Source organism: Colossoma macropomum, unplaced genomic scaffold (assembly GCF_904425465.1).
Source record: "Colossoma macropomum unplaced genomic scaffold, Colossoma_macropomum, whole genome shotgun sequence".
In the NCBI taxonomy this organism is placed as follows: Eukaryota; Metazoa; Chordata; class Actinopteri; order Characiformes; family Serrasalmidae; genus Colossoma; species Colossoma macropomum.
The window spans coordinates 32081779-32098236 of record NW_023494791.1 but is presented as its reverse complement, the minus strand read 5'-3'; the positions used below and the strand labels follow the sequence as shown (position 1 = coordinate 32098236).

Genomic DNA, 16458 nt, shown 5'->3' with positions numbered 1-16458 from the left:
AATGCAAAATGTGTATTTGCATTTCAGTGTATAATGGCTAAAAAATTTAACATGGAAATGTGCTTTTGACAGTTCATTTTCATTGTCCTAGGTGAATGATCTGACATTGAAACTGAATAACAGTCACCCGTTTGCAATTGCATTTCCTGATCACAGCACTCCAACTCTCCCAAAATTAAAATGCAATTGCAGCCCTGTTTGAAATTGCATTTTCATTGTCTAGGAGACACTCCTGTCAGTCAAACGCTGTAGGTGGGATGTCAGGGGGGACTTTTAAGTGTGGGTCATGTTTAAGAGGAAGTGATGAAAAAATCTAAACGCAATTGTAAAGACAGTATTTAATTAGCGTTTTCACATTTGTATTTGAATTTGAAAACAGTCTGGGATATGCTGCTATACTGCAACACAGATCATTCAAAATAAAAATAGACTGCCATTTTTAGAGCAAAAATCTCCAAATTCTGATCATGCACCTTGAGTCTTGCATATTGTAAAGCATTTTCTGAAAAGAACATTTTTAGCTGTAGTTTGCCTCAGGAATACTTGCAGTGCTAAAATGCTGGTGAATGATGCTGCATTAAATGAAAGCTTTGCTGAGTTGCTAAGGGAACCCATGGATGGTGTAGAGTTTTTTTTCAGCTGACACGCACAATACACGTGTTGTTTTTGTTACAGAGATAGCGCTGACGTCCGAACCAAGCACGTCCCCAGAAATGCCACTAAATTCTCCACTAAATTGATGCATCCTTCAGATACTTCAAACGCCGTTTGCTATTTGATCCTAATTTGATGCATGTTGTCACAGTGATGAACAACCTCTCAACTCCAATTACTGCAGAACGCTCTAGTAGCCTTACTTAAGGATGCAGCGACTGGTGGGATAATTTAATTACAGTGCTTGTAGAAGACCTTGGCTAAGTCTGAGTTGTGTGTAGTGAAGAAGTGCTTACTTTGGAGATACTCTATGCAAATAGTGGGCTTTGCAAAAGAGAAAATGTTACATTTCTAATTTAGACTGCGTATAGGCTTGCATTTTTTTTTCCCTTTTTTGCCCTCAAGGCGTATCTTGCTGACAGTATTTAATGGCATATATAGTTAGCATACACAGCGTAACCGCAGTAAGGAACACAGCTTTTTCTTTTTCTGTGTGTTTGCAAAGGTCATCTGCGTTTTTGTGGCTTTGTGAGAGTTTTTTTTTTTTTGCCTCAGACGTTTAGAAGACAGGCCTGTAGCTGAAAAGAACAAGCGGTTTGTTTTTTGCAGCCAGAAATGTGGCAGGCCAGACAGAACTAGACACCCCTTATATAAACAAACTAACAAAACATACTTAAAAGGCTTTTTATTTCCTTCAAAATATACACAGCCCTGCATATTTTGGTGTGTTCTCTACCTGAACACACCTAATGCAACTAATCAGCTCATTAATAAACCTCATATCTCTAGTTGAGAGTCACATACAATCTCACAAGAAGATGGAATAAAAAGGACAGACTCTACAGATTCAGAAAATGTTTGAGCCATATTTCTGTGCTGTATCATCTCAAAAATAGAAGAACAGACATAGAAACATTGAATTTGACATACAGGCAAGTTTGTGGACCCCAGAGGGTTAATGGAACAAGAATCTGTGTTTTATGCCCTATCAGCCTATTATTTTAAGTTCAAATGACAAAACGTTTTAAGGCAGCCCGGACACATAAGTTAAAAGCCTCAATTTCTTTTTTTACAATGCACTCCTACTCCTACACAGAGGACCAGTATTTGGAAACACTAGTGTAATGTATTCAACCTAAGTAAGATGTTAAATTAAAAGTAGTGTGTCTTATCCCAACATAATCAATTAGGTTTTTTCCACCTACTCCACAGTCCCGCATTACAGCAGTGATTTTTGCCTGGCATGTTGAAGTGTGCTTATTGATTCTCAGCAGGGTTCACAGGGTCATTTTGTAAACGTGTGCAGACAGATATGAATTTAAAATGATTATTGCTGTCGGTGGATTGGAGCACCGCTGCAGATTGATATCAAATTTAGTCAAAGTTATGAAAAAGTCACTGGAGCAAGGAGCTCTGGTTGAAGTGAAGAGGTAAAAGTGACTCAGAGAAGGGCAAGAGAAATGGATTTCAACATGAAAATCTATATTTTTAGAGATAATTTGTTGTTATCTTTGCAGATATGACTTGATGGCTGCAGAGCTAATAAAATATATTTAAAAAACAGTTACAAAGTGATTTGTCTCTACTTTAAAGTGCAGAAGTGAGTTTCACATTTTTATAATTAGTCAATAAAAGTATTAACTTGATCACTCTTCCTCTATCTGTCTCTCTCTCTCTGTCTGTATAATAAATTATAATTCATTTTAATTATGTAGCACTTTACAAGAAGAGAGGAATTCAAATGCATTTATATATACCTTTATGTAAAGTATATGTACATACTTCACAGTGAGGATGAGGTGTTTTTCTACATGGCTATCTTTGTGTCCGTGGCAAACTCACTTTTCTTGTTTGTTGCCAAAACCTCTATTTTGGTCTTATCTGGCCATAGAACACAGTCACACAGAAAGTTCCAGTACTGTGTGGCAAACTGTAGAAGCTTGAGTTTGTTGTCCTTGACAGCAGAAGCTTTCTTCTGGCAACCCCTCAAACAACTGTAGTTTGGGAGACGCTATGACCCCAAGACCTAACTAATGTCTTAAGATCTTTGAAAATTCTTTGTCCACTCAAACCATCATCCTCACTGTTAATGGGGTCAGTATAGAGATACATGTTCTTCTCAGCAGATTCTTAATATCTCCAGTTGTTTTAAGCTTCTTAATTAATGAATGTCCTGCTAGTGGACATGGGCATTTTCAACTGTGTAGCTATTTTCTTGTTGTCATTTCCTGACTTGTGCAGCTCAACAACCTTTTGTCATACATCACTGCTGTTGTCTGGTCTTTCTCATAACAATGGATGACTCAGGGAATTAAAAATGTAAAATATATATATATATATATATATATATATATATATATATATATATATACAGCCATATGCAAACGTTTGGATGCTCATTCCATTTTTTTTTTTCTAAGTGAAAATAAGTTAATACATGCTCTAAAGAAAGGTCACTTCTGCACATATTAATACAGTGTTACTGTTTATTTGCTGACTGTAACATATTGAGAAAAATAAACATGTAGCCTGTTCAAAAGTTATGGAACATTATATATTTTATGTTTTTTTTCCAATATGTTAAATTTAGCAAGTAAATAGAAATTGTGCACTATAGTTTGCTGAAAATGCCATGTTTTTTGAGGATGTGTGAACTTAGTTTCAGAAAATCAGTAAATGTCATTTGACTGGGGGTGTTCAAGCATTTGCATAGGACTGCATATTATATTACACATAGCGATATAATTATGTATATATTTATTTCTCCCTGCAGTGTCTGTGGGATTTGAGTATGAGTCGTGTTTGGATCTGATCCTTTGGGAGAAAAGAACAGCCATTCTTCAGGGATATGAACTGGATGCCTCTAACATGGGTGGATGGACGCTGGATAAACATCATGTGCTGGACGTTCAGAGCGGTAAGGAAGCAGCGAATCTCTAACCCTGTGTTAACACACACTGATACTGTCCTCATCTTTATTCACCAGTGCAGAGAAAGCTGTTTTAATGTTATATTGTTATTATATTTAGTTTAATAACAGTGCAACATTTTTGTAACCATTTTAAGGCATATTTCATAATTTCTAATACTTTTTACATATGTAGCTACAACGGTTCATTAAAAAGTTAGTAAATGACATTTGCTTTTATGATGCGTAATTTAGTATTTACTGTAAGATTAGCATTTTATACTGAGCAATGTACAAAAAAATACCTTTTTCTATAGACATTAAGAATGTAGTCATCAGGAACAGTGACCATACAAAATAAAGACAAGAAACTTTACAACAAAACATTGCCAGATTAATAGGTAATTATGCTAATATTATAGCAATGTTCATACACGTTTTGTTCCTGTCATAAGAAAACCTTCTAACATCTTCCATTTCTAAACACTAGCTGATCTTTGCTGAACATTTCATGATGAACAGACCAATAGAAAGAAAACTTTTTTGTAAAAAGTTTACCTTATAGTAACAGTTGAACAGTTACAAATGTTATTATTTTCCTATAATGTTTCAATAAGCAGCATATGCAGTTTATAGGAAATGAATACCATATAATATGATTATAGGCACTGTTTATAAGCCACTTTTATAATATGCAATTACATAAATATCAAAAAATAGTGTCGAGGCATTCAGAGTCATTCCAAAGTGTCCTTTCTGTTTTGGAATGAAGGAGATGTGGAATAATACGACTATTTTCTGATGTCTTTAAACGATTTGAATGGAGTGATGTGTGTCGTAGAAAACAAACGGGTGATATGACAGTGTGGATAGGAAGCAGCTGCTGATTGGCTGGCCTGGCTGGACACTGTATGAATAAATAGAGACATGGAGAGGAAGATTATCACGTCTTTGATTGTGAATGAGGAGTGTGAATCCAGAGTAATGAGTGTGAAAAGCACTTTGGATGGAGTCACTGACAGACATGCACACACACACACACACACACACAAAACACACAGACACACACAAACACATACAGACACCCACATCCACACACAAAACACACTCAAAAGTACACAGATGCACAAACACACATATACTGGCATACATGCTATAGATACGCATGTTTACTCGCACACACCCGTAATCAAATGCATACTGGACAGGCATACATACACACACAGAACTATGCCTGTGCCCAGTGACGGTTAACCAAGTTACCATAGTAACAGCCCCCAGTGATAGTCAAAACTCATTTATTGCTGGGTAATAAAAAACAGTGTTCATCTATGGATTTATGTCACGCAACCAATGGCAAGACCATAGCTTGTTTTTCAAATTGTTTAGCTTGAACAAAAAGGTTAGCTTGAACAAAAAGGTTGCAGTCCAAAATATCCTTGAGTAAAGATACTGCCAGAAACAAGAGAAAGTGCTCACACTTAAGTAAAAAGAAATAGTACAGAAATAAGGCATTTCATAAGTGCAATACAAGATTAGTATTCATTTAAGACTTTCACAAAAAGATGGGTCTTCAGTCTGCCTTTGAAGACAATCAGGAACTCTGCTGTTTGGACAGCCAGTGGACGTTCATTCCTGGGTGCCAGGACAGAAAAGAGTCTTGATGAGAAGAGTCTTCCATGTGTCTTGAAGAATTGTAATTTGAACTGAGTCATACCTGAAACTTGAGGGCCTCAAGTTAAGGATCGAGTTTTAATCATTGCCATCAGGTTGGGAGGGGCAGGTCCATTTTTGCCTTTGTAGGCAAGCATGAGGGTTTTAAATCTGATGCTGGCATCTTCAGGATTCCAGTAAAGAGAACACCATCCAAAGCAACCATGGAAGATAAAGTATGTGTAACATTAGCATATCATTCTTTCTTACAAGATTAATTGTAGTTTTGTAGACAAATTAAAGATGACGGTATACTACAATTAAACTATAACTAAACAGTGAAGTTCTTATATGTTCTAATGTGTTCTTTTATTTGACTGTGTTTGCTACCACATCTGCTTCTTACCACAGTTATTTTCCTTGGGGTTATCCAAATGAAAGCCAGTACAAGCCTGCACACACAAACATACATGGACCTGCACGTTTTAATGACATGTTAGCAGCCTATAAAGTGAGCTCCTGTAAGTTCCTCACCTTGGCCGAGACCCCAGCACATATAAATTCACCATCAGCATACACTCACAGCGCATTACATGATCCACTTCAAACTGGAGATACCATCAAAGCCCAAACTATCGTCATCAAGCCAGAAAATATCTCCACCTGCAGTGCTCCCTTTCAGGCCATTTCATACAGAAATATGAGTGTGTGTTTTTGCTGGTGTGAAGGAAAGGCCACCAGGTTTATTGCATCTCCCTGTGGAGAAGGCGACCTGCTGGTGTAAGTAAAGCCCCTTTGGTCCAGCCGTTTTGGGTCTGAAATGACGCTCAGTACCCCTTTACCTCCGAGGCTTAAAACCAGCTGTCCAGAGGAATTCAAAGAGGCTTTAATCTCCCAGAGCCCTGCGCTGCCCTTGACCCCCTCCACCTACAAACCTTCCTTAAGCCTTCCTTACTGAGCTCCTGCTGGCTAAATAAAGAGCCAGCTTTCCTCATGCGGAACCACAATACACACTGGTAGTCCACCTTTCTGATGCGATCCAGGAATTGTATGTGCTTAGTGTGTGGATGGTAGAAAATTGTTGAAAAAGCTGAAATTGACGTTCCTAGGGAACTCATTACAGTAATTCCAGTAGTACTTCGAGGCAGTTCTCCTTACAGCCTGTAGGAGCATTCTGAGGGGGTTGCCGATGGTACACAGTTGTTTGGTCCCACTGCTAAGGAGGCATGTGTATGGGAGCATTTCAGTCCCAGTCCCAGCACACTTTACATACGGAAATGTTCTGACTGCAGCTTATCGGTGCAAGCCAGTGCAGTGCTCCAGTTTCTACAGGACCTGCTGGATAAAGGCTATTCCCAATCCATGCTTAAAGTTTACATGGCTGCCATTTTGGCTTATGATGAGTATGTGGGTGGATTATCCATAGGTGGACAAATTTTTTTGCTGTGCCTCCTTGGAGCCACATGGCGCCTTCACCCCCTGCGGTCACCCAGGAGCCAGCCATGGGTTTTGTCCTTGGCATTATACTTTCTTCACAGTACACCCTTCAAGTCGCTGACACAAGCACACTTTAAGTGGATTTCATCTAAGACTGCTTCCTGCTGGAGATTACCTCAGTTAAACTTGTTGAGAGAGCCGTACAAAGTCTCTGTGTAGCCAGTATGCTTGCATTGGAATCCAGATGTTTCTATGGCCAATACGGCATTAGCCCCTGAGGCTTTATTTTCTCTATATATAAATCAGTTTATTGAGTTGGCTTCCTTCACTGAGCAGAATGTGCAGTGCTTAATACTCCGTGTAGTGACTTAGCTAGTTTGGATTTGCTCCTTATTTCAAAAGTAGTGCACAAGCCTTTTTTGTAGGGTTATTTAAATTCTCAATGATAAATCTTTTAGTCATTCCATAGTCGTTCTCCTGCTAGTTTACTGTTTTGCAGATGCCATATAGTGAATGAGTTGAGGCTTAAACGATTCCCAACACGGAGGGCCTGATGTTCATAAATCGGACACATTCATATTAATTATGCATATGCCATGAGAAGAGATCTCTAAGAAAATGGTAAGAGATATTGGAAGTGCAACTAATTACATATTCCACTCGATTTACTAAAGTTTGGGCAGCAAGCAGGGGCTAGCTTCACATGGGTTTTTCTCTGCTGTTAAAACAATTAAAAAATAAATAATAAAAAATTAGTGACAGAGTCTCGAAGGCAGCGCTTTCTTTAACTTTCTTTAGCAGCAGACAAAGCAGATAGATGGAAGCACAAGCCTCAAACACATGATGGAAGAATGTTTACCATCTGAAAAACCTTCATTAAATTCTCAGAATGTGAAAAGATGAGGCACAAAATATGTGCCTTCAAAGTCCTGTTTATGGTGAGAAAGAACTTCATTTATTAACCCAGCTACCTTCTCATTAGTGCACTTTGCGAGCATGCAGGTAATAGGCTGGGCTACACAGTTGTGGCCCTCTGCACTTAATAAAAGTAATAAATGTAAAATCTTAATAAAAAGTAGATTATTTTCCTCACCAATATACGTAAATATAATATGCATTTGCATTGATTCAAAACATGAAAAGCTCAAGTGTTCTGCAATATGATCCTTGATCATTCTTATTTTTTATTTTATGTTTATTCGTTGAAAGGACTTTTCACACAAAATAAAATTATGGATGTGATTTATAATGCCCTGAACACAGGTGAACTGGATCCACCAAGTACTACCAACAGCGATGAAGTTAGCATTTTTTGGCCAATGCAACTTAAGAAAGTGTGTGTGTGTGTGTGTGTGTGTGTGTGTGTGTGTGTGTGTTTGTATGTGTGTGTTGAATGCTCACTAGCTACATTGTCCTCTGCTTGTCATCACACTTAGCACATTACTGGACATCCCAGAGGAATGTGCTCTGTTGCATTTACAGCAGCTCTGCCCAAGGTGAAGAGAGAGACTAGAGAGCTAGAGAGAGTGTGTGTTGGTGTTCCTTTTGACACACATCCCAGACGCCCAGACATCTTATTTATCCCCGGGCTACTGTGTGTAATTTGCTGTGCTCTGATTGGCTCACTCATGCATGATTACTGCACACTCATCACTCATTATTTACCATACGATTCAACATTCAGAATTACTCTACTGTCACTATCAGACACACCTACACACCATTTCAACCAGAAGAGGATCATTTCTCTGAGAAAAAAACATTTTTCTTTTCTCCTTCTTCCTCTGTTCATTTCTTTCACTCTCTCTCTCTCACCTTGTCTCTTTCTTTTTCCCTTTCTGTCTCCTAGTCTCTCTCTCTTCTTTCTATCTTTCTCTCTTTCCTTTTCCCTTCTCTCTCTTTCTCTTTTTCCTCACTCTTCCCCTTTATTTCTCCCAGTCTCTCTGTCTTTCACTTTCTCTTTCCTTTTCCATTTTCTCTCTCCTTCTTACTTTCTTTTGATCACTGCTCTCTCTCTGTTTCACCTTTTCTGCTTCTCTCTTGCTTTATTTCACATTACTTTTCTTCCTTTTCATCACTCCCATTTTTCTTTGTCTTCTCACTCTCTCTCTTTCCCTTTTCCCTTTTCACTTTCTCTCTTCCTTTCTCTATCTTTTTCTCTCTTTTTTCTCTCTCGCTTTTCCTGTTTATGTTCTTCCACTGTTCTTCTGTTCTCACTTTTGACCCTCAAACAGTAAAACTGTGTGCATGTGCATACATGTGTTTGTGTGTGTGTGTGGTGGGAGTCTCCTCTTTCAGATATAGAGCATCACTGCCCAGAGGGCTTACCTGCATCCTCTCTCTCCTCTCTCACACCCCATGTCTCTCTCTCTCTTTTCTTTTTGTCCACTGCCTTTCATCTCCCCTCATCGCCTTCTGTAAGAACAGAACTGACCTATAGAGAGAGAGAGGCTGAAAGAGAATGGAGAGAGAAAGAGAGAGAGAAAGACAGAGAGAGAGGGACCCACTGTAAGACAGAGAGAGAGAGAGGAAAAGACAGCAAGACAGCAGAGAGGGAGACATTGAGACAGAGAGAGGAAAAGAGACAGCTAGATAGAGAGGAAGAGACAGAGAGAGAGAGAGACAGTGAGACAGAAAGAGAGAGAGAGGAAGAGAAAAAGACAGTCTTTGTAAACAGCAGGTGACATTCTCAGTATGAATAGCTACTTCATTTTTGAATCATGTAAAAAAATACAGTCCTGCAACATTTTTCTCTCTGAAATCTGAAAATTTAGCATTCTGCATTGCTGGTCATTGTGCATCACTTTTCCACAGAAGCAGCTGTTGCACATGTGCAGGGTAGATAATCTGCCTCTTTTTTCTAGAATCTTGTATATAAAATACACTTTTCACTTGCAGAACAAAACTAGTTATAACTGAAAAATTTGTCACAGGAACGTACAGCTTTGATTGCTGGCTTATGTATTGACTTCTGTTCATACATGAATTCTCTCATACATAATTTCCTGGGAATTGAACTGTGTCTTCTACAGGTAAATTGCTGTGTCAGCTCTCACGGGACTTTGACTCCGGCTTGTGGTCACACTTAACCTCTTCCCATTTAATTACCCTGAAATTCCCAGGTAAAAGCGCATGTGTGAAAGGAGAAAGAGGGCAAGATGTATGGGAATATGAATAGAATGAGAGTTAATAGAGGCAGTCTTTATGCTTTTAAAAACATATGGTAGAACCGAATAAAACAGCATTTGAGAATGTGAGAGTTTGAGTGTTGAAGTTTCTTGTTTGTTCTCCTGCAGGAGTGTCTCATGGGCAGAGGTGAAGAGAAAAGAACAGGAAAACAAAGAATAAAAGAAACATCCTGTGTTTCTTACTTATTTTGTTGCCTTTTTGAGTGCGGAATTCTCTCATTATTCCGCGAACAGAAACCCACATGAAATATTCATCGCCACAACACACACAGCAGCAACAACTGAGAAACATGCGCTAAGAGAGGTATTAGGTTTAACTGATTTGGGTAATATGCATTGACCAATCCAAATGAGCCAGGTTCTCCTCCTCTAAGGAGCTCTTTATAAAAATAACATAATATGCTGCAGGTCACATGAAAGCTGTATACTATTTAAACTATAAAACATTTAGGGAAAAAGGCGTTGCAGCTTAAACTAGCATTTTATCCATATTTGGGCATATTTTGTAGTGCAGTCTTGCATCAGTTTGACCAGAAACCATGATTTTATATTGTTTTGTGTTTTCCTCCATCAGTGTTTTCTCACTACAATACCCAGCATGCCTACAGCATGCAATGGAAATACTTCAAACAGCAATAAAGAAATCCTGACTGCTGGTGTAGCCACCAATATAGAGACTAATAAATACAGATGTTCCCAGTGATTCCAGCCATGTCTCGAAGCTAAAGATGCAGTCGAGGTAGGGGAGACCTTCTTACCATTTGTATAAGAAGACTTCCTCCTAAGTGCTTACCCTCACTGATATGAGACAGCCTGAGCAGGCTGCACTGACCCGTCACAACTTACTGACATAAACACTATGTCACTTTTAAACCTTATCTTTAAAAATGTTAAATTGAAATTTGCACTTCAATTCATTGCATTTCTTAAGAGAGTGCTACATGATCTCGCCACTCGCGGCTGTTTCCACTGTTTTTCTAATTGTTTTCAGCTGTGCATGAAGGGTTGTGGGAGACTGGGGGTCCAAATCTTTAAACAACAACTGTAGGATGTGAGTAAGCCTGTTTACAACAGATGTAGTAATGGTTCATTTTTTTTCATTTTGGCTAGAATGTCCCTTTTTTGCTGGAGCCAAAAACACAAAGATATGTTTATAGCTGCTGAAGGACACATTTACATTTTAGCAAATACCCAAAGATTAACAGAATGATGTAGAAGACAGAGAGAAATTCTTGCTAAAAAAGAGAGTGACCACTGCTTTTCAATTTGTTTATTTTTTCAGAATATGAGGCGCTACTAAAGGTTAGGTGCTTTTCTGAATTTTAGCAAAATTGTACCACATGCAAGAGGAACAGTAAAACTGTTTTGGGTTATGATTTTGAGAGAGGGATGGGGTGAAAAGTTCCCTCAGCTCTTTCTTTCTTTACTTAGAACTGTTTATCTTGTAAGTAAATAAATTTAAATAACTTCTCTATCCGTATGTATTTTTCTTTCTTCATCCTGTCTAGTTTTAATGATACACTCTCAGACAAAAAAGGTATAAACTGTCACTGGAGCAGTACCCTTTTTGTCACTGGGGTGGTACCCTCAAGGGTACATCTCAGTACCTTTAGTCAGGGAACAAAATTGTACCATAATCCATTGAAATTATATTTTCTAAATTGTATTGACTCCGCACACCCCAACTCAACTTTTATTTTATTGTATTTATTTTAAAACATTAGGTTATAAAAAGTTACAAATATGTACTTTTCATCTGGAAAAGCTTATTTAAGGTTCACAATTGGACCTTAAAACCACGGTTGTACCTTTGAGGGTGTATTTGCATAGTTTGTACCTTGATGAATGAAAAATGTACCTGCACAGTTATTTCTAACAGTATAGTTGTGTTAACAATACTGAGAGAGGGAGAGAGAGAGAGAGTAAAAGAAATGGTACAATGATGTGTTTAGTATAGTAGAATGCAATGCCAATAAAGAACAGTGGTACTTTATTGGACAAAGTGATTACATAAACCATTTGGGAAAAAAATGCTTAATTTCTAAATATAATGAATAAAATTCTATCTACAGTCGCATGAAAAAACATGAAAAGAGAACATATTTCAATCTGTTGATATCAGCACATGTATAATCTACTAAACAGTGATGGTGTATTGGTGTGTGTCTCTAAACACTCTTGTTCTGTAGTCAAGGTTGTGTGTGTGTTCTGCTGCATCAGCAAAGCTTCCTACGGCCAATCCATCTTAGCTAGCAGTCTGAGAGCGGTTCAAAAAGAACCTACCCCCCCCCCCTTTCTTTGTCTTCTTCCTTCTCTCTCTCTTCCTCTTACTTTTTTCTCTCTCTCTCTGTCTCTGTCTCTCTCTCTCTCTCTCTCTCTCTCTCTCTCTCTCTCTCTCTCTCTCTCCCCCTCTCTATCTATGTCTGTCTCTGTGCTGATGTGTGGGTTGATAATGTAATGGAGTGCTTTGTTGTATTGAGGTGTTGTTTTTGGTGGCTATAGGAGTCCATCATTGATCTGATCCGTAATTAGGATCCGCCCAGTTCCGCCATGTTGCCCGATGTGAATAATTTAGCACTCTCAGCATGAAGTCACCCTTTGAAGCACTTCTTTGAAGACCCCAACACACACTCACACATACATACACACACACTCTGCTTTCCACACTACTTCCAAAAATTGGTGGCTGTGTGTGAAAAGTATGCATTAGATAACAATATGAATATCTGATCTCTGAGGACCTTACAGACACACACACACACACAGGGCTAGATATACGTACAAGTGCAGGCACAGTGTAAAATGTGCTTTGATGTGACCACAGTATGTGTTCACACTGCATTTTAAATTAACATTTACTTTATTAAGACTTTCAACTGGCATAAAAAGCTTGGTACATTGGACCTATTTGTGCAAAAGTTTGACTAAGCAGGTGAATTAGAGCGGTTAATCAATGTGTTTACACGAGAGGGAGTGTGTTATCACAGAATAACATCACAAAATCACCAAATCACAGCCGGCAGTTCGTTCTCCAACTCCTTACACAGACCAACTGATGGTTTGGGAATTTAGTGTAGTCTCATCTTCAGATTCTGTCCAAATCAGCTCTAGGTCAAATGTAAACTTAAAAGTATCCATTTTCTGTTTGAGCGCAAAGTACAAAGTAAAAATGTTCAAATAGCTTGAGCATCTTCTACAGCTGTCATAGTTGTTGCTTAACAATGGCGCCTCAGCGGAGTGATACAGTGTTTGTGAAAAAAACGTGATGTTATGCCGAAATAACAGCACAGTTAGAACACTTCTCAACCAATCAGCTTGCGTGGCCGGAGCTAACTGTTGTATAAGTTTCCGTATCTCACTCCCTCTCTCTCTCTCTATCTGTTTCTGTCTCATTTTCTGTATGTCTTTCTTCAGAATCAGAATCAGAATCAAGCTTTATTGGCCAGGTATGCTTAAACATACGAGGAATTTGGTTTTGGTTACAGAAGCTCACAGTGCACAGTATCAGACAGACATTTACATGTAGTGAATAAAATAAAATACAATTAAATACAATAAAATAAAATGCAATGCAAAAAAATAAAATAAAACATGCATTCCTACCATCACTCAGTCATACACACACACACGCAGTCATACCTGTAACCTTTACATTGTGCAAAGTATGGGTCTAAAGTTAAAGTGCTGAGTGCAGCAGCAGTTAAAGGGTGTATAGTGGCAAAGAAAGGGATCAATGAGGTGACAGTCAGATAAGTAAGTTATTGTATGTTTAACCTTATTGTAAATTTAACCTTAAAAAAGGTTTATTGGTATGACTGCTTTACTGCACTATTGCTACAGCAATCACAAGATGCAAAGCAGCAGCAAAATGTAAAATGTACGGTAAAAAGTACATTTGTTTCTGTAGGGTTACAAATGCAGTAAAATGAACAAAAATACAGATATTTTAGCACTGCAGCCCAGCATCACCTAGACATTCTGCTCTTACAAAGTTTGATAAAAACATCTTCATATATCAGTATGAAATGTTGGGCAAATGTAAACATCTGTCTGATGCTGATTTGTAAGTAAATATTTACTTATACTAATACGATTCTGATATTGTTGTGCATTTCTAAATAATATGAGAGCAATAACAAGAAAGACATAAAAAATAAATTAATTAAACAACATATTAAATGATCATAATGATAGTTAAGCACATTGGCAATAATTAACTCTATAAAGAGTTATCTTTTTAATATATATTTTTTGAAGAATGTATTTGTACACCTGGGTATATATTTCTGTGTTTTTCTAGCAATGTGCATTGAGTTAACCATTTGAGGTGCCAGAAGAGGCAGCCTCTGTTACTCATCCAACACAAAAACCAACCATATCCCTAAGTCGATTTTGAGAACCTCTGCGAACTGTAGTATTTTATAGAACATCAGTGCTGTCACCTGAAAAGATAAGCCTACAGCCCTACATTGTTTTCAAGCAAAGTCTGTTCTGTTTATTTCATTTTTTATTTATTTTTGCATTGTTAGTCCTTCTTCATGGTTAACTGGATATACTGGAATGCACATCCTTAGTTTTTTCTCCTGGTGGATATCATAGAGCTATCGAACGATCTTCCTTAAGGAAGTCCTTGTGACTGAGATAAGTAGTTGCCCATTTCCAAAAGCGGTGCAGCCTGCGGTAGTGAAACTGTGTACCTCAGGAGGGAAAATTTTGATTTATTTTTTATTCAATAGAATCATGTTTGTATTTAAACTTTGCAAGTATTACTCTTTTTGTTTAAATATTAAGTATAGGATGGAAACAAAAGGGTTAAATACTTGAAAGGCCCACTGAAAAATTGGCCGGTAAGGAAGTTATTTTCGTCGAGGTCTGGGTAGATATAGCTGAGTGAACTCTCCTGTTGGCGATTGAAGACTTCGGGAGCTGAAGAGAAGTCCTAACATGTTGGAATAACTAGCATAATTATGAAATGACCAATCACATTTACAAGGGAGAACCAATTTCATGCGAAAAAGGTCAAGCCAAGGGTGCCTAATCCTTGTACCACACTAGAGAGTTCCAACACAACTGGCTGTAATTCTCAGATGCTTCTGCAGGGCTTCATTGCCTGGATCAAGTGTGTTAGATTAGGGTTGGAGCTAAACTCTAAAGTTAAACATTGTGGTGCCTAAATGTGTTTAAGGTGGAATGGAAATTTCAAGTAAGAAGCTAACTTTAGCCTGGTAAGAAAGTGCTCATATAACTTACCACTAGCTTAGCGTTAACAAACTACTAAAATCTTATAGGGACGCTAGCAGAACATTTTCGTTGAGGTTTTTTTTCTCGTGCTTTGACTGAGTTTTGACATGTATGGCCTAGTTCTAATAGTCAAGGTTTAACACTGGTCTCCTTCTATCATTGTGCAACTGTTACCCAGCAAAACAAAAAAAATCTGTTCCCGTATAATGGCTGATTCAGGCTGTGCCATGTTATAACAAATTCCACAGCAGTCTTTCTCTCTCTTATGTCTCTCTCTCTCTCTCTCTCTCTCTCTCTCTCTCTCTCTCTCTCTCTGTCTCTCTTCTTTGGATGTGGGTATTGTTCTAAGGATAGTGAGTGTAGTGTACAGAAGCTGTGCACAGAAGCTCATAGAGGCTCTAATTCAAGCAGCATTCAGGAAGCAGGATGCTAGTTTGTTCCTATTCCATCCACACATCATTTATATTTCTCTCTCTCTCTGTCTCTCTCTCTCTCTCTCTCTCTCTCTCTATCTCTCTCTCCTCCTCACTCTTCCTGTCACCAAGAAACCACTTTCTAACATTTTCTGAAAAACAAAAACACTCTTAGCCTCTGTAGTAAGGATGTTTTCCTTCCTTCTTTAACACGTTTCGCAATTCTGTAAGCAAACCTTCTGTTTAATCCCTACTGACGTACACTGAAACCTAAGTATTTCTAGAAGTGTGGGCAATTAATGGAGACTGTTCTGTGTACATATTAAAGCCTCATATATCTCACTTTCTTAGCACCAATATTCACAGTTGTATATATATATGTATATATATATATATATAATATTATAAAGTAAGACTGCAGGTAGTCATGGCAGGTGTTGGATCAGTGTGTGGTTCACTGTATGTTTCAGTTCACTCTCTCTGTTGGTTGCTGAGTGAAGAAGTTGTGCTTTGGGTACTTTTAGTCATGCTGTGAAACAAACTGTTGAAGTCATGGAGAGAAGAGATGATGTTTTATAAAATTCTCTATTTAAACTTATTCCTGGACTAACCGTTGGTAAACTTTGACAAAAGAATTTTAAAGTTTTAATTTAACCTCAAGCCACAGTTACTCTGGACATTTGCAGTTTGTGTTGCCTTGTAAAATAGGCATGACCTAGGCTGCACTGGAAGACTGGCAATAAAAAAATCCTACATTTTGGTGGTTAGCAAGCTAGCTAATTTGCTAATCATAAACAGTAAAAATATAAAAGTGAAGGAGGTAAACTTGTAACAGCACAGTGCCACACACTGAGTTCTATCAAAAAAAAGGTAGATAACTGGCATGGTTGGTAGCAGTGGTGTTTAGCCAAGCAGCTAACCTATCACTTAACAAGCTGACTGGCTTACCTACTTTAGAGAGTAA

General features: G+C 38.0%; 1 protein-coding gene across 3 annotated transcripts in view; it reads left to right on the top strand.

Annotated features, from left to right (window-relative positions):
* The window catches only part of tenm3 (teneurin transmembrane protein 3), a 452242-nt gene that overhangs the window by 381113 nt on the left and 54671 nt on the right, over positions 1–16458 (top strand). For all 3 annotated transcript variants that reach the window (XM_036574879.1, XM_036574878.1, XM_036574880.1), the window contains one exon: positions 3428–3571. In XM_036574879.1, the coding sequence (XP_036430772.1) occupies positions 3428–3571 (144 nt within the window). The remainder of the gene's footprint in view (positions 1–3427; positions 3572–16458) is intronic.